This window comes from Hemiscyllium ocellatum, chromosome 10, assembly GCF_020745735.1.
Source record: "Hemiscyllium ocellatum isolate sHemOce1 chromosome 10, sHemOce1.pat.X.cur, whole genome shotgun sequence".
Lineage (NCBI taxonomy): Eukaryota > Metazoa > Chordata > Chondrichthyes > Orectolobiformes > Hemiscylliidae > Hemiscyllium > Hemiscyllium ocellatum.
Window position 1 is genome coordinate 19054517 of NC_083410.1, and position 22734 is coordinate 19077250.

General features: G+C 43.2%; 1 protein-coding gene across 1 annotated transcript in view; it reads right to left on the reverse strand.

Moving 5' to 3' along the window:
• Positions 1–16628, reverse strand: part of crim1 (cysteine rich transmembrane BMP regulator 1 (chordin-like)) — a 206198-nt gene extending 189570 nt beyond the window's left edge. Inside the window, exons 1-2 of the mRNA XM_060831315.1 lie at positions 15611–16628; positions 9563–9736 (exon numbers count right to left, since the gene is read on the reverse strand). Of these exons, the coding sequence (XP_060687298.1) occupies positions 9563–9736; positions 15611–15923 (487 nt within the window). The 5' untranslated portion in view covers positions 15924–16628. The remainder of the gene's footprint in view (positions 1–9562; positions 9737–15610) is intronic.
• Positions 16629–22734: the final 6106 nt, after the last annotated feature.

Consider the following 22734-nt stretch of genomic DNA (forward strand, 5'->3'; position numbering starts at 1 on the left):
GGAACGCGCGATCGCATTAACATCATGAATTAATTTTCAGGGTATGTCAGCTCTTGGGACCTCATTTCATTGAGTTGGCACAGATGCCAATCGTCCTGATTTTCAATCTTTGGTCTAATTAGCTGTGCAGATACCTCAGGACGTGGCTAATGGGGGTGACATGGTGCTGTTTCACCTCTGCCTCTGATTTGAAAATAAAAACAGTGATGAGATTTTTTTGTTGCTGCCCTGTCCAGGTTGGCAATACAATAAATGTTGCTTTCAGAATCCACACTTAGCTTCCCAAGCGCACTCTCATGGCTTTGATATTTTGAGCCTTGCACCCCTGCCAGAATGAAAGTGAAGGTGGACAATAAAAGAAAAAGTGAGCCCTGAATGACCACCTAATGCTTTTCCATCTCACGCCGATCCCAGCTTCTCGCCCAACAAGATCTAGGACCATTTCCAGTTGACTACACCAAAGTATCCACTGGTTTAAGAAAAGGTTGTGTGGTGGAGAGAGGGTAAAATGGCTAATCTCTCTTACTTTCGGTAAACACTTGTGGGTGAACACTTACATCTGACTTCTGAAGAAGGGTCACTGGACCTGAAACATTAACTCTGTTTTCTCTCTACAGATGCTGCCAGACTTGCTAAGCTTTCCCATTAATTTTTGTTTTTGTTTCCTACATCGGATGGATGTGCAAGTGACTTTGTAAACTCCAGAAAGGATTTTAATTCATTCAGGTGATTGTAGCTGGTAGATCATGCAAGTTAAATAATTTGTACTGAGAAATGACTGTCCTCACAGGCACTATCTAAATAAACAATTCTACTCCTGCAGGTATGAATCTGCCAACTATGTGGCCCCACATATCCCATTTCCCCTCTAATCTGCCTGCATTTAGAACTCATGGAAATCGGGTCATCCATAGTGACTCAAGAGAGTTCAATGATCCAACTAATAAAACAAACCCTAGCCTTATTTTTGTTGTATTGTCTGCTGCATTCCATAGATATGTGACTAAATCAAAGGGAAAATATTTACACCCAGACTTAAGTAATAAAGCTACCAATGCAGTGTCCCAATGTGCCAATATCATTAAGCCTAACCAAAGGTGGCACGCGTGGAAAAGTGGATTCTGGGTTCAACCACATATTAAAGGGGCAGCTTCAATATTGAATAGAAAGATTCTTATCAAATGAAAAGTTGTTGCGTGCAGTCCAAAGTTAACAAAGTGTTTGCTGGCACCAATGATTAGTAACAATTGCTGACCACTCACGACAATATTATGTTGACTGTAAAATATTTACATTAATATCTTGATTTGTTTTATTGTACTGAACTCATTTTTTGTTCTGATTATTAGGTGTTTGTTTATCTTGTCAAAAATATTTTTAGGAAAAATGTTTGGTGCCTGGCACAGATCTGACAGGTGTCTTTGTGTGGTCTAAAAGCAGATTCATCTACAGTGGGGAGCACTGTATCCCTGTTCGATACTGCTCTCACCAAACATCCACATCAACCCTTTTCAGCAGCTAAACAAAGTACTGACCAGACAGACACATCCCATCCTTTCCACTGGGTCTGAGGGTGGGGGAATACAATTAGGACAGGTAATCACCCTCTGATCTGTCTTTAGCTAACGCAACACCTTGTGTGCCAAAATATAATCATTCCCCAACCTCAAAAACATACAGTCAGCTGGGAGACAGAAAAGTCAAAAATCCAGGCCAAACCAGGAGGAAAAAATCCAGGCAGCCAATCTCTGCTTCCTCATTCAGCCAAGCAGTTGGAGGAGACCATCCCTCGGCCCAGCTTCCAATCAAAGGGCCGCATCTGTTTTCGAGTGTAGGGTATTTGACAGAACGCAGTTAAAACTGCAATTACCAAGCATTCTCCAGTCATGTTGCCTTCAGTTGTTTCACACAGATGTCTCGTTGACTTCCAACCAGCCCTTCAGAGAATTAGATTACTTGTCTGCTTGCATCCATGACTTTGCCACGGTTATTACACTATCGCCTGCAAGTATTTAATTCTGCTCTACACCCATCAGCAATGTGTTTTACCATCAGCAGCAATAAACCGGTGAAGGCTCATGCTGGATATCCTCAGCAGACAAATACACACTAACTTGTAAATGTGAATGGCTCTGCACAATGGGGCGTCTCTGGTATTTACGAATCATAATTAATTAAAGACCTCGACAGTTGAGATGCCTGCAGCCAAAAAGCCCCTCATAACAGGGAACTGTGTCCTTCGCTGCCATTTCAAACACATCTATCTCTTGGACTGATTCACATTGCACTGTGCCAAGTTTGTCTTGCAGAAGACTGTTCTGCCAAGTAACAAAAATGCAATCCAACACAAGCTTTCAAACTATTTAACAGAGAACACTATTTGCTGGGCTTGATTTGTTCAACTGTTGGGAGAAGTCTGGAACTGATACAGAAAGTGTGAAAGAGGAAACTGGGTGGTGCAGCGTATTTCTGAGTGCACTATTCTTTCATCTAGGAACCCGGGCTTAAATCCAGGCCATAGGCTGCAGCATGCACAATTCCGTTTCTCTCCCAGCTGCAGTAAGGTCTGACAGTAAAATGAGCCTTGGAAAGTCTGGACTGGGTTGTCAGAAGCACAATGCAGACCGACACTCTGGTGTGAGGCTGCCTGTATAGCTAAACTAATTCAAACTCCTGCCCACAGGAACTGATCCAAATATCAGGGGAATAACCAATGTGAAAAATGGGGGCAGTATACCAGAGTTTATGTGCATTGCAAGCAATGTTTTGGAGGGACAGTAGTGTGAGCGTCCTTTTAACTGTATGACAATTACTGCTTCTCATTCAGGGCATTCAAACCTGACATTGCACTCTCAACATGGAACCATAAACACATACATTCCTCACCTTGCTCAGTAAGGAATTCAGTCCAAAGATGATAATATTGCTTACTGTATGTGCGGGAGGTTGGTGGGTGGGAGGTGCGGGTGGTGAAGGGATAAATCAATAAGAAACCAAAAAAAGCCATCTAACTTGCTGCAAATTCCTCAGGTTGCCCTCTCTCCCAATTTGTTTTTTTGGCACAGACAGGAGGAGCCTTTTCAAACATTGCTTTATCGCTGGTGAAATAATGAGAGTGCTATGTAGCTATCTGCCAGCACCTGCACACAGTCAGGAGAACAAACCCAAACAAAAAGTTGCCAAATATTTGTTTTCAGCAGACCAAGACCAAAACAACAGGTCCCTCTGTGCAGTGACTGTATAAGGAGGCTGGCTGAGGTTTACCAGCTTTCGTACCTGCCTCAGAAACGGTCGCAATTAATCTGCACCCAGGTAATCAACAAGCATTTCCCATTTGACTCAGAGAGAGGGGAAAAACAACAACAAACACACACACACGCAGACACCTCCACATAGACACACACACACACACACACGCCTCCACACAGACACAGACGCCTCCACACTAACACAGATACCTCCACACAGACACACAGCTCCACGCTAACACAGACGCCTCCACACAGACACAGCTCCACACTAACACAAACACACAGCTCTGCACTGACACAGACACACCAACACACACACACACACTAACACACACGCAAGGCATCTCCATACACATACATACACACACCAACACACTAGCACACACACTAACATACACTCACACTAACCGAGGCACCTCCACTTTAACACAGACAACCACATACCCACAAGACCATCCAGGAGAGGAATAGGAGTAGGGGGTTCAGCCCCTTGAGTCAGCTCTGCTATTCAATAGGATCATGGCTGATCCAACATTCCTCACATTCACTTTCCTCCCCTTTCCCATAACCCTTGATTCCCCGACTGATCAAGGATCTGTCTAGCTCTGCCTTAAATATACACAAAGACTCTGTCTCCACAGCTCACGGTGAGAAGGAGCTCCAAAGGTTCCTAACCTTGTGACAAAAGATCCCCTCATCTCAGTCTTAGATTGGCCCTCCTTTATTCTGAGGTTATGCCCTCTAGTCTTAGGTTCTCTCATGAGGGGAAACAACCTCTCAGCATTTACCCTGTCAAACCCCTTTAAAACCCCATATGTTTCAATGAGATCATCTTTCATTATTCTAAACTCCAGTAAAGTCCCAACCTGTTTAGCCTTTGCTAATAAGACAATCTTTCCATATCGGGGGTCATCCTAGTTAAACATCTCTGAACAGCCTCCACTGAAATGATATCTCTCCGTAAATAAGAGGACCACAGATATGGTTTTACCAGCTCCTAGTTCAGTTGCAGTCAGACTTTCCTACTTTTATAGTCCAACTCTCTTGAAATAAAGGCCAACATTCCATTAGCCTTCCTTTATTTTAGCTTTCTGTGTTTCGTGCACAAGTACTCCTAAGTCCCTTTGTATTTCTACTTTCTGTAGTTGTTCCTTGTCATTTAAATAATAGTTTGTTTGCTCTCCCTTCCATAATTCACATTTTCTTACACCATACTCCATTTAACAACTTTCTGCCTATTTACTTAACCTACCAATATCTCTGTTTGTATCCCTCTCGCAAACTGCCTCTCCACATATTTTTGTGTTGCCTGAAAATTTGCCTACAGTATATTCACTTCTTTCCTCCAAGTCATTAACGTTTATTGTAAACAGTTGCAGTGCCATCACGGATTCCTATGGAATCCCATTGGTCATGGGTTGCCAACCTGAAAAAAAGCCCCCTTTGGTTTCTTGCCCATTTACCAATTTTCTATCCATGCCAATATACTACCTCCAATACCATGGGCTTTTAACCTTTCGTGAAGGACCTTGTAGAGCACCTTCTGGAAGTCCAAATACAACATGTCTACCGGTTCCCCTCGATCCACTCTGGTTGAGACTTCCTCTAATAAATTAGTCAGACATGATTTTCCTTTCTTGAAGCTGTTCTGACTCTGCCTGGTTAGATTCTGTTTTGCACAATGCACAGCTCTTTCTTCCTTAGAAATTGATAACATTTTTTCCAACAACAGATGTTAGGCTAATAGGCCTATAGTTACTCGCTTTTTATCTCTCTTCCTTTTTATATATGCAGTTTTGCAAACCTCTGGTGCTTCCCCAAGAATCCAAGGGTTTTTGGAAAATTACAACCAATGCATCCACTCTCTCTGCAGCTCCGTGTATTAGGATCCTGGGATGCAAGTCATCAAGGCCAGGGGACAAATCTGCCTTCAGCCACAGTAGTTTGTCTAATGCCACTTCTCTAGTAATGGTAATGCTACTCCATTCCTCCCCCAATATTCCTTAGTACTATGGGATGTTTGAAGTATTTTCCACCATAAAGACTGATGCAAAATATCTATTTGGCTTCTCTGCCATTTCTTTATTCCCATAACTGTCCCAAGACACATTTTCTAGGGTCTATTTTCACTTTGGCTTCTCTCCTCCCTTTAAGATATTAAGAGAAATATTTATTGTCAGTTTTTATATTGCTGGTTAGTTTGCCCTCAAAAGTTTATTTTCTTCCTCTATATCGTCTTTTTAAAGTACTCCTTTGCTGAATTTTGAATTTATCCCAGTCTTGAGGACTATCACTGACTTTTACCTCCTTACATGCTTTTTCTTTCAACTTTCCTTAGCTTCATTGGTTTGCCATGGTTGTATTCATCCCTCTCAGAACCTTTCCTTCTTACTAAGATATATTTTTACTGAGTCATGAATTACCTCCTAAAAGTGTCAGCCATTGCTTGTTTACTCGCTTTCTTCCAATCTGCCCGGTCCATGTTAGATAACTGTGCCTCATTTCATCACAATTTCCTTTATTTAAGCTAAACAGAGCTGCTTCCAAAGCGAGTTTCTCACTCTCAAGCTGAATATTAAAATTTCATTATGTTACTATCACTAATTCCTTGGGGATCTTTCACTCTGAGGTCATTTATTAAACCTGCCTCACTACCCCTGACCAGATCTAGGATAGCCTATTCCCTGGTTGGCTCCACGACATACTGCTCTGGGAAACTATCCCTAATTTGTTGTTGTAGCTACCCATTCAACTTGATTAACCCAATCAACATGAAGGTTAAAGTTATCCATAACAATTGATTAGATTAGATTCCCTACAGTATGGAAACAGGCCCTTCGGCCCAACAAGTCCACACCGACCCTCTGAAGAGTAATCCACCCAAACCCATTTCCCTCTGACTAATGCACCTAACAGTATGGGCAATTTAACACGGCCAATCCACCTGACCTGCACATCTTTGGACTGTGGGAGGAAGCCAGAGCACCTGGAGGAAATCCATGCAGACACGGGGAGAATGTGCAAATTCCACACAGACAGTCACCCGAGGCTGGAATTGAACCTGGGTCCCAGGCCCTGTGAGGCAGCAGTGCTAACCGCTTAGCCACCATGCATTTTACATGCTGTTATTATATGCTGCTTTATAGCCTTTCCCACAGCGTAGCTATTATTTGGGGGCCTATACACTACTCCTACCAATTTCTTCTTTCTCTTGCTCATTTCTTACCTCAACCAAAATTGATGCTACATCAGCCAAGCCTAGATCATCTCTCAATTGTCCTCATTTCATCTCTTACTAACAATGCTGCCCCGCCACTTGTTCCTTCCCTCCTGTCTTTCTGAAAGGTCAACTATCCCGGACTGTTATGTTCCCTGTACTCCGTGCAATCATGCCTCTGTAACAGCCTTGAGATCACATCCATTTATCCCAATTTGCACTGTCAGTCTGTCTCCCCTATTTCCGAACGCTTCATGCACTGAGACACAAAGCCCTTTAAACTGACCTTTTTGACAGTTTTAATCATCCTGACTTTTCTCTGTACTGTGGAAATCTCACCCTTGTCTATTTACTTTGGACTTTACTGTTCTCTCGTCCATTACTATGCTTGTTTCTCTTTCCTTTGTCACCCTGCTTAGGTTCCCATTCCCTGGCATTTAGTTCAAACCCGTCCAACCTCAGTTGCATGGACCTGCCCCATGACATCCATCCTGGTCCTGCCCAGGATAAGCTGTCTTGCTTGTACTAATCAGGAATACTGATTCCCCTAGAATCAGTCCCAGGAATCTGAAAACTTTTCCATGCACCATCTTTCTAGTCACAAATTCAACTGATATGTCCTACTATTTCTACTCTGCCTAGCACATGGCATTCATAGTAATCCCAAAATCACTATCTTTGAGGTCCTTTTCAACTTACTGCCTAACTCCTATCTTCAGCTTTTAGGGCCTCATCCCTTTTTTCAAACCAGTGATGTTTGCAGCAATGTATACTACAACCACTGGAATAAGCCCCTCCTTCTAGAATGTTCTGTTAGGTGATCTGAGGCACCCTTGACCTTAGCAACAGGAAGGCAGCATACCATCCTGGAACCTTTTTTGTGGCCACAGAAACACTTATCTATTCCCCTTACAACTGAATCCCTGAAGATTAGTGCATTCTCACACTTTCTCCTCCTGTCCCGTGCAGTGGAGCCAGTGTCTCAACTGTATCCAAAGTGGTCTATCTGTTTTTCAGGGGAATAGCCTGCACTGCCTGCCTTGTCCACTTGCATTGTCGGGTGGTCACCCATTCCCTTCCTATCTGTGGAGTCTTAACCTGAGGAGTGACCAGCCCACCATACTCAGCTTCATGATTCTCCACAGTGTCCCTAAAAACTGCTCCCACTCCAAAACCCAGATTTCCAGGTGTTGCAGCTGGAGACACTTCCTGCGAACGGTTTTCCAGCTAAACTCAAGTGTAAACTCCAAGTTTCGAGTTATCAGAGAATTGAGATCATCACTGGATCGTGATTGGACATTGGAGGATGATCAGTTGGTGAACCTTCTCACAATGGTTTCGGCCTAACACCAATTCAGGATAAAGCCAACCAAAAGCTATGACCTTAGCAAGCACCTGCACCCAGGCCAGGTGGTGTCCAGAACACGGACAGGGTGACTGTGAAGAAGGTGGAAGAAGGCATGCGGCTGTTTGGACCTTTTCCCAGAAGAGGCTGATGTATCATTGCTGAACAGCTGCCTATACATGCTCCAGGCACGCTGAGACAAACAGTACCTGTGCCTGGAGGACCATCAACTCGTTAAAAGACACACTTCAGTCTGTCCGAAACCTGTTGGTCCTCCAGAGCAAAGAGGTGACTGCGATCCAGTGTTGAAGACTGACACGTTCCAAGGTCCAAGACTATGTGCTGAAGGATGCACTAAAGTTTGTGACAGCTGCTGCCAAGGTGCAGTGGGGGAAAGACCACCGTCTAAGGTCTTTTGGCCAAAGTACAAAGGGGGTCTGTTCAGTTACTGGACCTTCCCGGTGCCTCAAATATATGTAAGTAGTATTTTGCATAAGTTAGAAATGCCTTGGGTTTGTTTGTTCAAACTCCAATGTTTGTTTATTCTCCATATGCAAAGGCTGTTCAAAACCAAACTGCTTTCATGACTGTGTATGTATACAAAGATTTTTTATGAATAAAGTACATTTTTGAAGTGTGTATTCATGGTGCTGGGTGGGGCTGTTTCAACAGAGCCATTTAAATTATGAAAGGAGCAGAGATGAACTTGTGAAAGGCTAATTCCATAGTTCAGAACAAGGCAATAACGTTAATACAAAGTCAAGATAAGGGAGAGCTGGGTCCATAAATCTCTCCCTGCCTTTGTTACCTCCTCCAATCCTCCCATGGGGGTGTTGGGGGAGAGAGATTCTGCAGGTCAGGAAGAAAACTAGACAGCAGTGGATCAGCTATTGATTGCAATAGCAAGAAAAACTAGAAGAGGAGTGAGCAGCTGATGTGCTCTCCTTATTTTTGCAGCCCCCCTCCCCCATTAACCGTCCCTTATAGTCATCGCTCTGTTCCCCCATCTTCTGGTTCTGACTAGCTTCATGTGGTCCTGTTCGTCCACTTTACCATCATGTATAGAACCTTCCAGTCTCTTGTCCTACCACTCCAACTGCCTCTCTAAGCCCCTCTTTCTTTGCTACCTAACTTCTCGCCTTCAAAAGCCCCCTGAAAACCCTCCTTGTCAACTACATGTTGAACCATTTCCCCCCAGCTGTCTCTCCCAATTCTGATTGGCTCTGACATTCTGCAACTTTTGAGGAATTGCTTTCAAAAAGTAGTTTTTTGGGAGAATGGTGAGACCTTGAGAGGGCAGTATTTAGAAAAATACTATACAATGCAGGGAAAAAAAGCAGGGAAATGGGATTTCAACTAACTCTAACGGTGTTCCGTGGTTTCTGTAAAGCCAACTCAACAAATCTACAGAAATAATCGGCAGGTGACAATGAAAATTTAAGAACGACACCTTGTGCTTCATATCACACAGAATTCTGTAATTTTACAGAGGCTCTCAAATAGAAGATAGGTATAAATGACAAGAATGAATTAGAAAGAGAGAGGGGGGAGAGATCTGGCCTTGAGTGGGTGGAGACCAAAGGCAGATCTGAGTCTAAATATCTCTGTAAGATGACCTCACCAATTCTCTATCTATCCACACCCACTGAGCTGTCAGTTACATTTGTGGCCACTGCCGAACATAAAAGACAATGCCAAATTTACAAATTCCAATCTGGAGTGCCTTTTTGACATTCACTGTGCACTTACCTTCAATCTGCTTTATTGCCAAAAGGCAGTTTTCCCGACTGGGAAATACAAATGGATTGTTACAGGTCCGAATAGTGTCGCACTCGCACTTCCCATTGACGATGTTGCAGCCTGTTGCTAGGTTTTCATTGCAGGGCTCGATTCCAAGAAGTTGGTCGTCTTCCCAGCTCTCATCTGAAAGGCAAGTATTTTCAGAACACGGTCAGGATCAAAATAAGCCCACAATTTGCATGTTACTGCAAACCGTGCTTGAGTATCAAACAAGTCACAATCTTGGCAACAGCATAGTCACCAATTAATTGGGAATTGTTCCCAAATGTTTGTTTATATATGACATATGTGGGGGTTCTCTGATTCTCAATAGCCGAGTACTTTCCATGTCATGTGGCTTCCAAAGTTTGTTTCTTAAATCTTCTTTCCTCAAGATTTTTCAAATTTAGTCAACGCTTTAAAAGGGCAATATCAGAGTGGAACTGACTCAGTAAATAAAGATACATAAAGACACCATGTGTGCCCTACAACATTTAAGTTCTGAAAGGCACAATGTCTGTAGAAGTAATTAGCAAATTAAAGGGTCCCATAGCCACCACCCCCCCTCAATAATGATACCAGAAGCTATCATTTTAAATGTGTGACACAGACGTGTCAGAGTCATGAGTATCAAGTCATTCACACTTATGCCTGGAGTTTAACTTTCAGTTTACTCATTCTTCAGTGCACAAAGAGCATAACAAGTCATGGCAGGTACAGATTCAGAAATTTGACCTGGAACCTTTTTACAGGCTACTAAAAGATATGGTAGAAATATTTAATTAAACAATGGGCCAGATTTTCCAAGGAATTTTATGAAAGAAGAAGGCTACCCATTTCTGACAGCAGATTCCAATCAGGGTTGCTTCAGTGTAAAACTACACATCCATTCTGAAGGTGATACTGGGCTTGAAGGGAGGAAAACTTGGTTTGCAAGAACGATATCTGGAGTTCAAGGGTTGGGTTATAGTGAGAGATTACAAAAATTAGGCCTATTTTCTCTAGACTTTCTCAGGTTGAGGAATGATCTGATCGAAGTCTTCAATATATTACCAGGAATAGGCAAAAGTTGATCATCCACTTCCAGTGGTTGACGATTCAAGAACAAGGGGACATGGTCTATTAATGAGGCCAGATCATTCAGGAGAGATGTTAGGAAGCACTTCTATGCACAAACGGTAGTAGATGTTTGGAACTCCCTTACACAAATGGCAGTTGATGCTAGATGAGTTGTTAGTTTTAAAACTGAGATTAACATTTTTCTTTAACAAAAAATGATCAAGGATTATGGGCCCACAGTAAATATATGGAGTTAGGCCACAGATCAGCCAGCATCCCACTGAATGGCTTGTTGGGGGGGCTGAATGGCCTACTCCTGTTCCAATGACAACTCTTTCACTGTATAGAACTGTTGGGGGAAGTCAAACTATGGCATCCCTCCCTCTTCACACCTGTCCACTGCTCCATTCTAACACTGACAGCCACTGTCAATTACTAAGTACACAAAGTATTAGGGTTCTGGGAGGGGAAGGTGACAGATAGACACAGGGTTAGTATATCAAGTCAGTAGGGTTGGAGCTAGGGAGGGAACAGGGTGCAAGGGTAAGATGCAGGTGAGTATGAGGTAGGATGCTGGGTTAGTGATGCAGGGTGGGTAGGATGCTAGATGGGAAGGGCTGGGTTCCAGGTAAAGTTAGGTGCCAGCTGGGGGAGGGTGTCCATCAGGGATTATGCGCCAGGTATGTAGGGATCAAGTTGAATGGTGTGGGGTTCCAGCTGGGCAGGATGCCAAGTCAGAAGTGATTAGGGTGCCAGGGTACCAGGTATGGGATGTACTGTTTAGGGTAGGTCATTGGGGTGGAAGAAATCGGGTCTGGTGGAGTAGGCTGGGTGTGTTAGAATACAGCAGCAGGGGATTCCAATCAGGTCCCATGAGGCTGATTGGTCAGGCTCCATGATGTAGGGGTTCTGAGGAAGGTGTAGCTGGAGGGCAAGAGTCTGAAGTATATACGGGGTCAGTTTAACAGCTATTGAGGAGTTACGACTCGGATTTAACCGCCTAATGTTTCCTGAGCAAGTATTTTACTTAACCTCACTAGAACCCTCCAAAGTCTCTGCTGAAATGGAATCTTCAGGGTTCCAGATGTAACACAATTGCTCAGCAGATGATTCAATTTCCCAATCAATTCCTTGGGATTGTGCTAGGATGAGGATTCCGCAGGGTTCCCATGACCAACTCCCATCTATGTCTGGCCATTGGAAAAATCCAGGCAAATGTTAAAATTTACACCATATTTTGCATTTGTTTACATATTTAACGTAAACTCTATTTATTCTCCTCCAATAACTGCTGACTCAAGTTGCTCTTCCTGGAGCAGTTTTACAGTACTGCCGCCAAGTGTCCATTTTACATCAGTGCTGACAGGTTTTTGCTCCAAATTATGCCTACATTTGACAAAACCCTCTAGCTCACTGCCCATTGACAGTGTTTTACTATCCATCTGAAGGGCTGTGAAGCTTCTTTACCTAATCTGAAGGGACAACTGACACAGCCTCACTGCTCCTCTGGCTGAGGTCTCGGAGAATACAAGATGACAAATTTCTATGGTTCAGCATCTCATCGCCCCCTGGATTAACCCACTAAGGCCACCAGTGGAGTCTTCTCACTACTGTTCAGCATAACTTGGTAAACCATGGCCTTCCTTACCAATTAAAAAGCATGTATTTCATGGAGATAACACGAGTGGAATCTATGACACCACAAGAATTAAAAGACAACATTTACAGGGAAAATAAAGCATAACATGATTTTGTGTTGCAAGAATGGAAATAGCACCAAAGAATCAAGTAATTATATTAGCAGAGGACATTTGAACCAGACCTCTTTGAGCAGAGCTACCTGCTTTAAACTCATTTCCCAGCCTTTTGTGACCCATCCGGTGATGTCCTTCCTTTGCAAACATATAACTGATTCTCTTTAAAGTATTCCTGTGTGGAATGGCTTCCTCCAGCTTCCCCTCCATTCTAGTGACATGAGCATACAGGTGTTCCCCAGGTCTCAGGAGAGACCAGACAGAATGTTAGCTCTTGTACTCAGCACGTTTCCTTCCCTTAGTGGCCCTGTCAGTATCTGAGCATAGAGCAAGTCACCAACAGGGAGATAACACTGCCTGTCTTTCAGTTGATATTCTGGCAGTTCACACAATCTACTACAATAAATAGACTTACATCTTTATCAATGAAGGATGTTGAGGTACTAAAGTGGTGAATAGATATTATAAACACATGTAGCTGTGAAATTTACCTATATTACAATACTTTGATTTTCTTCTCAATTTAAAGTGGAGCCTAAGATTAGGTCACAGTAATAAATCTATCCGCGATCACACCATCCTTTTGGCACAATGGTCCATATCTCAATGATCACATCTTTTTCACAGCATACCAGGCTTGTGAAATGTACAAAACAAGTTCCCTCTTCCCATGACGACATTCTCTTCTCCTGAACAGGATTAAAGGGTTGCATTCAAACTTGCATCTCACCTCACCTGCCAACATACCCTCGGGAGGTATAACAAACAGTACGTTAACTGTGTTTGGGCTCCACGGATATTGCCTGATCAGCGAAGTACTTTCAGCATCCTCTGCTTTCATTCTACATTTATGGACCAAAGCGCTTCCAGACTTTCAAGGTTTTGTTTTGCTGCAGTAACTGTATGCGCTAGCAGGTTTCCCGTTATGTGGCACAGTGCCAAGGCTTTCCCCTCAGACAAGCACCGAATCTGTCTGGGCCCAGGAAGCTCATCCACAGAGTCAGTATCCTATGTCGACTTTGCCTGACTGGAGGTAGCATCCTGGTTAAGCTGAATTCTGCCCCCACACTATGGGGCTTCCAGGTGAAATCTCTGGATAGGTAAGCAGTCCCTAATTTGGCCTTCACTAACCTGAAATTGGTGACACCAATCACAGTAATCTTAATCCCTCACCAGGTGAGATCAGCTCACTGTGATGCTACAACTGGGGCCTGAGCAGTGGTGCTCAGTTCCTGATGAGTTAAAGATTCTGAGGCATCGAGGAGCCTGAAGTAACACCTCGAACTAACATTCCCCTTGCCAACTTCTCCTTCAGAATTTGGTGCCAAATCTAAACAGCTAAAACACAAACATGAACCTTGTTTTGTTCAGAAGCTAGGAAGTACAGGTCATGGGTTGGTTAGTGCTGGGTCTGCACTCTGGTAAGCTCTTGTTTTGATGTATCATGTGCTCCAAGGTTGGAGCTGAGCCCTGGAAAGGTCCCAGCAGGCGAAGGGAAGGAAATCCTTGGGATCTGAAGGAGAAAGGGTGGAGGGCTCTCGAAACTTTCAGGATAAGAAAGTGGTGGAGGAAGGCTGACATTCCTGCTGCTTAGGAATTTAAAAGAAAAACAGCAGCTCCCAAAGCCAAATGTAGTTAGTTACCTTTAGTTTCCAACATCCCCTGCACCCTGAACCCCATCTTCTCCCCACCCCTCTGTCACGGTCTGGAACAACCTTAGATAATTGGTAACAAGCAAAACAAAAACCGATCGACTTAAGTTCCTGGAGAAGAGATTTCGAGCTCAATTACTGTTTTGTTTTCCCCCCAATCGTGAGAATTTCTGATTTTTCTCCAAAGCTCACTACTGCCGCCTGTCATTCGAGAGGGATTGCTCAGAAAGCAAGTTTCTGCATTTGAAAATTAATAAGGGAGAACGGGGGTGTGGGGGAGGATGGAAAAGTACTCGCCAAGCATTTCTGTTTTGGGGGGGGGGGGGGTGTAAGAAAACTTCTGAGCAGAGATTTGTTCCTACTTTTTAGAAAATACAAAATCCTGCTGCCTAAAGGAATTAAATGCCCGGGTCAAAGTGAAATCGAGTTTAGACAAAGCAAAATATATTTTAGGCAAGTAAGTAAATCGGATGGCCTTTTTCATTCTCTCGCCAGTTTGATTCTATGAAGTCTCCTCAGAAGAGAGAGAAAAAATAAAGAGGCCGCATTTCAAGTTACCCCGATCCCATTTGGAAAGCCGGGTCCAGACTCTGATATAAATCGTGACGGCAGAATTTCCAGTATCCCGCTGCACTCAGTTAGAAAAGGGTGTTTTCTTTTAAATTCCTTACTCACTGTCTTCAGCTTGTATTTATTAAACTAATGAAAAAGCCACAAGTGGCCGGCGTGTGGTCCCCACCTGTAACCACATAATTCCCCCCTCCCCCCACACAAATACACACTTTACAAATGACAGCACCGACCTACACTGATGTAAATTGCTGAAAGTTAGGCTGTAAAGTTGGTGGTGTGCGCTTTGTCGTGTGCTGTCGGTTCTCAAAACACTGTAAGGAGGGCTCTCATCGACCGGGCGCTCACGGCGTGCTTCCCTGAGGCATAACAGTGTGGCTTCCAAACCTTAGGGGCCGGTCCGCAATCAGACATAGCAAACATTCCTGTCAAAAAAAAACCCCTCAACAGCCCACAGTCAAACCCCGAGCTCGCAGCATCGAATCCCAAAACAGCAAGGAATCTATTAGCAGCAACAAAAAAATCCCCTTTACACACTACCAGATCACAGCCTCAACTCAGCCACAAATGTGCGATTGTAAAGATTATAAAAAGCTATTATATGTTGTGTAGGTACTACATATATACATTTAAAAGGACATGAATAAATCCAATTGTGTGCAGGTCATCACACCCAATGCAAAAAAACTATGCAATTTTGCAGATTCCAGCCCTAATCAAATCCGCAAAAAGGTGCATTGCAATTTTAAATATATATTTATATGCTAAATATACAAAGCGGGTTCAAAATTTTGCTTCCACTGGCTACGTTGTGCAAAAGTATACACTGCAATTTAAAAAAATAACTTAGCTTCCCCCCCCACTCCGTCAGTGAAATGTGAAAATAGCAACTAGAGTGAACTTCACTCGGTTCTAAGTTACAGCATGCCACCCCGCCATGTTAAAAGAGAGAGAGAGAAAGTCCGCGCTGATTTCCGAGCTACCTTCGCAGAGGCCGACTTGGTAGCCGGTGATGGAATCGCCATTGAACGGGGGTCGGATCACACACCGGAGGCCGCGGTCGCAAGTCCCGTACAGACCGTACACGCCGCCGCAGCTCTCGTTCTTCTGCCGGGCGCAGGCGGAGCAGCAGCCGCAGAAGTCCATCACGATACTCCCGGGGCAGTTCCTGGGCTCCTCGCATTTAGATTCCTCGCACGGTAAGCACACCAAAGCCCGGCCGCTCTGAGCGAACAACTGCAGAAGGTGTACGGCTGCTAGCAACTTGGCAGCCAGGTATATCCCAGACGGAACCATTTTTGTTTCGCACCGCTTTTCTTTCTTGCAAAACAGCACAACAACAACAAAAAAAACTTTTATGTACTCAAAACACACACACAAAAAAAGCCCACAAAAATCACAGCGAAAGTTTCAGGGAAGAACTCTTCTCGCACACATGAATACTTCACCGATGCCACAAGGCAAGCGGGTAGCGTGCAGGGCGAATTTAACAATTCGGAAAATAAAGAAACAAGCTTTTTCGCTGCACCCTCTTCTTCTCCCTTCAGAAATCCAGACTGAAAGTTGCTTTCGGCTGCAGAGAAAGTTGTGCCCGGCTTCTTATTTTCTTTCTTCAGCAGCAACTCCCCTCCTCCTCCTCTTCAAATCAGGATCGGAATAGGTCCGTTTCAACACTGAGAGTTCTTCCACATTTTTTGTTTTCCCCTCTCAAGGAATTAACAAAAAAAATGAGAGAAAATAAAACACACGGTTCTTTTTTTCTCCTCAGAAGCGATGAGTGGTGGGAGAGAAATTCCTCGAATCTGGAGCAGAGAGGCGGACGGGCGGTCTCAGCGAACGCCTTGTCGGACTGTCAGAGAGGAGCGTCTTTTTTTTATATATACGGTGGGGGTTTTAATGGCACAGCACAGATTGGAGTAGAGTATGTGTGTGAGCCACTGAGCAGCGCAGCGCTCTGGGTCCGCACTCAGGCGCACACATTCGTATATATACACACATTGATACACACTGCTTGCTATTCGCTCACATTAATACACATATTGACATACACATACAGACACTCATTGATATATACATATATTGATAAACACACTGCTATTCACACATTATTACGCATATTGACATGCACACACTGACATTCATATTCATGTACACATATATTGATAAACACACCGCTATTCACACACATTAATACATGCATTGACACACGCAGATACACACATTAAAGTATACATTGACACACACATACATACACACCCATTAAAATATACACTGATACACTTACACCCATTAAAATATACATTGACACTGTTATACTCATGGACACACTGTTGCACATTAAAATACAGATACACACATAATACACACAGATATACATACATTCAGGTACATATATTCAGATATACACATTAATACATACAGAAGCACTCATTGATACATGCATACAGGTACACATGAATGTGCTCACACTTGTACATACAGTGCATACTAATACACATACACACATTAGTACACACAGATGCACACATACAGATACACACATATTTCCACAAGCTGATGCACATATAGACACATACAAGTACAGACATTAATACACATATATAGGTACATACATTGATATACACAGACACACACATACACGAATTAATAGACACAGATATACACATACAGATACACACACTGATACACACAGGCACACAGATACACACATTGATACACCAAGCAGCCAACCAGCTGCGTCCCCTTCCTCCCCCCTTCCCCAACCAAACTGCACACGTCAATCAAACACCGCCGTTATTGTGACGTACACGCCCCACTCCATTCCCCACCTACTCATTGGATAACCCCGGCAGAATATTCAAATAAGACCACGCCTCGCCCATCCGCAACTGGGAGCGCATGCGCGCATTCCACACATTGCTGCAAGCGACAGTAAAGCAACATGAAAATCCACTGCAATTTATCTCATTCGTACCCTCCACCAACACCCTCCTTTTATTGTTTCAGTGATGAGTGTCCCCCAACCTGACGGATGTGTAAATGTTTAACATATAGAGTACATCCGTACATGTATAAAGGAATGATATGCTGAATAATATATGAAAGGTAGTCATTGCCATTTTAAAAGCGATCACAGATAACCAATAAAGGCGACAAAACGAAGGAATATCAATTCTACAGACCTTTAAAATTAACACGTGAGCACAAAAAAAATCAATCGAATTTCCTCCTCCCCCATCTCTGTCCATGAAACACCTCCTATTCCAGAATCACGCATTTATATTTTAGTTGATCCTTCCACTTTTAAAACATTTTAAGCATATCGCTTTTACCTCCTGCCAGAGCTGGCTCCTATTTGACATTTACGTAAAAATCAGAGTTTGAGATGACTGCAAGATTCAGTCACACTGTTTGCACTGTATTTCTTTGGAAGAGGGGTCGACTCCCGGACCAGAGCTAAACTGAAATTAGAGATGTAAGCGCGCTGTGTGAAACGTCCTATAATGATATGTCCTTTATGTACAAAACAAAACTCCACTAAAGTTTTAAATATTTGAAAATCCGGCAAACGACCCCCCCACCACACTCCTTCCTCCCGTTCCCAATAAACACCCCCCCACAAATAGCCGCAGTGATGCTGTGAGTAAATGAGGAATTTTCTGACAACATTCCAGCAGTATTACTCAAATAGTTTTCCCACGTGGGGTTTCAGTTAATCAGTTGATGCAGGACGGGAACAGAGAGAGAAAAAAATATAACCAACCACCTTCGCCCTGCGTTGAGAAGCGAGTAGTCGGTTAAATGATGGAGACAAAGGGCAGACCATTTGACAGCATTTTGCTTGGAAACATGCAGGAAAATGAGGCCGGCAACTGTGCAGAGAGTTTGTTGTTCAGTTGTCAGTGCAGAGTGAACGAATCTGCCAGTGTGATGCCAATTTGTGCTTGTCCCAATTAAATGCCCTGGCACTGCCAGTCTCCAGGGATAATGAAAAGGGTTCCAATCTCTACCAGATTATTTTAACTGAAACGGAATAAAGCCATAGTTAAACTGAATTGGACCGAATAGAGAACCAGATGAAAAGTCAACTTCAGTAAATATTAGATCCTGCCCATGGCCCTTACTTGACCCATATGTGGACCTGGCAAGTTGCATTCAACAGAGGTGATATTCATTCATTTCATTCATTTGAACTAAAATGTAAATTAATGTGATATATGCTATTCTTTAAAATAAACACAGTTCCATATGTGTAAACTGATTTGCCATCTGGCTCACTCTCTGTGATTATAAATCTCATTCCTCCAGGGTTCCATCTCAATGCTGCAAACCACACATCAGAGCAGCAGCAAGCCAATCTGGTGACCCAAAGGTGACCTAAGCGTGAACATTTTGGGACAGAAGGCACAGGAGTCTTATCAGGAAGACAAATAAAAGAAAATAAACCCTGCATTTATATAGCACTTTTCAGGATCAATTGATTTTCAAAGTGCTTTACAGACAATTAATTACTTTTGAAGTGTATTTGATTTGATTTATTAATGTCACGTGTACCTAGGTACATTGAAAAGTTTTGTTTTGTGTGCAATACAGGCAGATTATACCACACAAAGTGCATAAGTATATTCATTGATGTAGTGTGAGAAATAAGAGATTCCAATGCTGCATGTAGGAGACTAGGTCTGTCTTTGAATGTTGCCAAAACAAGCCACATACCAACTCAGATCCAGTGAACCGAATATTTCGCCTCCCATATACATTAAATAAGAGACTCTGAATATGTTGAGCACATCCTACACATTGGCAACCTCCTGTCTCAAAATGCTACCATTGATGATGGCAACAACACCCGACCAACTGTGTGAGCTCAGTCTTCTATAAACTAAAACAGTGTTTGACAAGGCATTGGCAATAATTACAGCAGTAATACAGAGCAGTTGTTGTTGCCACACTCCTGTATTACAGTGACTGTTATCAATGACACATAAAGAGGGCTAGGGAAACTTTGCCCAACAATGCCTCCACCATATCCTCTGCTGTCATTAAATAAACAGAATTAATATCTTTCCACTTCTACAAATATTCAGGCAAAATCCCTGCAGAAGGAACTTTGATGGACAGGCATCGTGTCTGGATTTTGAATACTGTCTCCATCCCAGGTCAGGTTTTCCCAACTCGCAAATGATCAAAGTTCCAGAAGTGGATAAATTACAGCAAGATTGATTTCAAAGATTGCTACCAGTATTTCAAAATGGTGTCAAAGTGTCTCCCAGGCTGCATCAAGCAACACATTCCAAAAGCATAATGTTGAGGCACAGTGCCAGCAGAGCAGGGGGAAAAAAAATGAGTAAAGCTGCAGAAAGTTGCAACGCAAAGGGACTTGGGACTATTTGTGCAAGAAACACAGAAATCGAGCACACAGGCACAGCAGGTAATCTGAAAGGTTAAGAGTATGTTGGTCTTTATTTCAAGGGGTAAGTAAGAGTGTGATGCTGGAAAAGCACAGCAGGTTAGGCAGTATCCAAGAAGCAGGAGAATCGATGTTTCGGGCAGAAACCCTTCATCAGGAACCAGGCGGATGCCCAAAACGTTGATTCTCCTGCTCCTCGAATGCTGCCTGACCTGCTGTGCTTTTCCAGCACCACAGTCTCAACTCTGATCTCCAGCACCTGCAGTCGTCACTTTCTCCTTATTTCAAGGGGTTTGGAGTATAACAGTGGGGAAGTCTTACTGCAGCAGTACAGGTACTGGTGAGCCCACCTCTGGACTACTGTGAGCAGTTTAGTCCCCTTTCTTTAAAGAAATATATTATTTCATTGGAAGCTGTTCAGTGAAGCTTCAATAGGATGATCCCTGGTATAGAGGGATTGACTGGTTAGAAAAGACTAAACAGATTGGGACTCTACACACTGGAGTTTAGAAGGATGCAAGTTGATCACATTGAAACATATAGGATTCTTAAGGGGCTTGACAGGGTAAATACTGAGGGAATGTTTCCTCTCCTGGGAGAGGCTAGGATCAGGGAACATAGTCACAAAGATGTACCAATTTAAGGAAGAATTTCTTCTCTCACAGAGCTGAATTAGAACTCCATGTCAAAGGCTGCTGAGGCAGAGCCCTTTTGTCTTTTTTAAGCCTGAGATGGACAGATTCTTGAATAGTAGAGGAATCAAGAATTTGGGGGAAAGGGCAGGAAAGTGGACTTAAGGAATGTCGGATCAGTCATGATCCCATTGAATTGTGATGCAGGCTCATGGGGCTGAATGGCTTTCTCCTGTTCCCATTTCTTATGGACGTCTAATGGTCTAAAAGGAAGCAAATCCTGGTCTGCTGACCCCACTATCATATGGGTCATCCTGCCACATATGAAAGAACTGCAGGCCAATATTTGGCCTGTTCAGTGTCATGAAGACTCACAGCAGACCTTGAGACCCTGAAAAGATGTCATCCTCAATTCAAAGGTCAGCTCATTGATACCTACCCATATAGGAAATCAAGGGTTCCAACTCTGTGAAGCAACTGGAGAAGGCTGGGAACAGGGAAGGTCGAGCAGACCTAATGCAAGTATTAAATAGGAGGCTTCAATGAAGTAAGTTGAAAGTACTTCTTCTTGTGAGTTGGTAGCCAGAAATTGCATATTTAAAATAATTGGAAAAAAGATCGAACGAGAAAATGAAGACTTTTTGTTACAGATCTAGAATATACTATTGAAATGGGTGATAGAATCAGATTCCATATGGACCTTCAACAGATACTGGTCAATAGAACTATTTTTCAGGGTTTTGAGGAAGAAGCTTGGATGTGGGATTAATTTCAAGAACTCTTTCAAAGAGCCATCATGGGTGCGATGGCCTGAATGGCTCACTTCTATGTTGTAGGATACCATAGGTGGAATTATCATTTTGGAGTAGAGAAGTAGGATCAGGTATGGCATGAGAAATCAAAAGATAAAGACCTGGTGCTTATATGAATTTTTGGTGGAGCAGCGCAAGGGCTGAGGACAGAGAGGTCAGTGTGAAAGTAAGATGGAGAATTAAAATTACACCCGCCTGGAAGTTCAAGGTCATAGTTTGGCCTGAAGCTTGATGTTCTGCAAAGTGGTTGTTGAATCCGTGTTTGGTCTCCACAAGATTAAGCACATTGTGAGCAGTGCTGTCTAAATGACTTAGGAGTGGCTGGGCCATTCATTATTGCCATCCAACAGTGCCTTTGGAAAACTGAACTGCGACGATATATTTGATGGTGTTTTTGGCAGAATGGCAGTGGAGGCTGGTGGGGTGGGAGAGGAGGACAAGAGAAACCCCACAGATTTAGAGAGGGAGGAATTGGACCGCATATTTCAAAATGACACTTTGCAACCTTCTGGACTCAACTCTGAATCCACCAGTTTTGTGTCCCACCATCTCCCTTTATCTTGTTTATATTACTTTGCAAGTTATTGCTTTACTCGCATTTTTCATTTTTGTTTTTGGGCTACAGCTATTCTTTTTCTGCCATTTGCCTCTCTCCTTGACACACCTTCTCCATTTGTACCATTCCTTTGGGCTCGAACCATCAGCTTTTTTGCCATTTAGTCCTTCCTGCCAGTCTATCCCATAACAGACTTTTCTTTTTGTCATTTCCCCTCCCTTTCCCTTTTACTTACTTAAAATATATTGCATTTCTAATTTATATCAGCTCGAATGAAAGGTAATTGGCCTGAAAAGATGGCCAGGATTTTATGCCAGACCAAGATCCCTACACCTCCACACTATAGGTGTCAAGAGAGAGCCCATAAAGGTGTTATCCAGCCCATTGCCTACTATCAGCCCAAACAGTGAAAGGCCCTATGTCTCACATGTGGAGCCAGCCTTTGTCTGTCATGGGTCACATCCCAATGGACAGTTAACGCTATTAACTGACCAACAAATAGATGGATCTCCCCATGCCTTCTTGGCTGGGCATGCAATAATGACAGGGTAGAAACAGGCAAGTAGATACTGGGAATGGCGCCAATGGCATTGTGTCCAAATTAACACCCCACGTCATCTGACAATATATCCTCAGGACGTGTAGACTACAATGCATCAACTTGTACCTGCCCCCATGGATGCTACCTAACCAATGA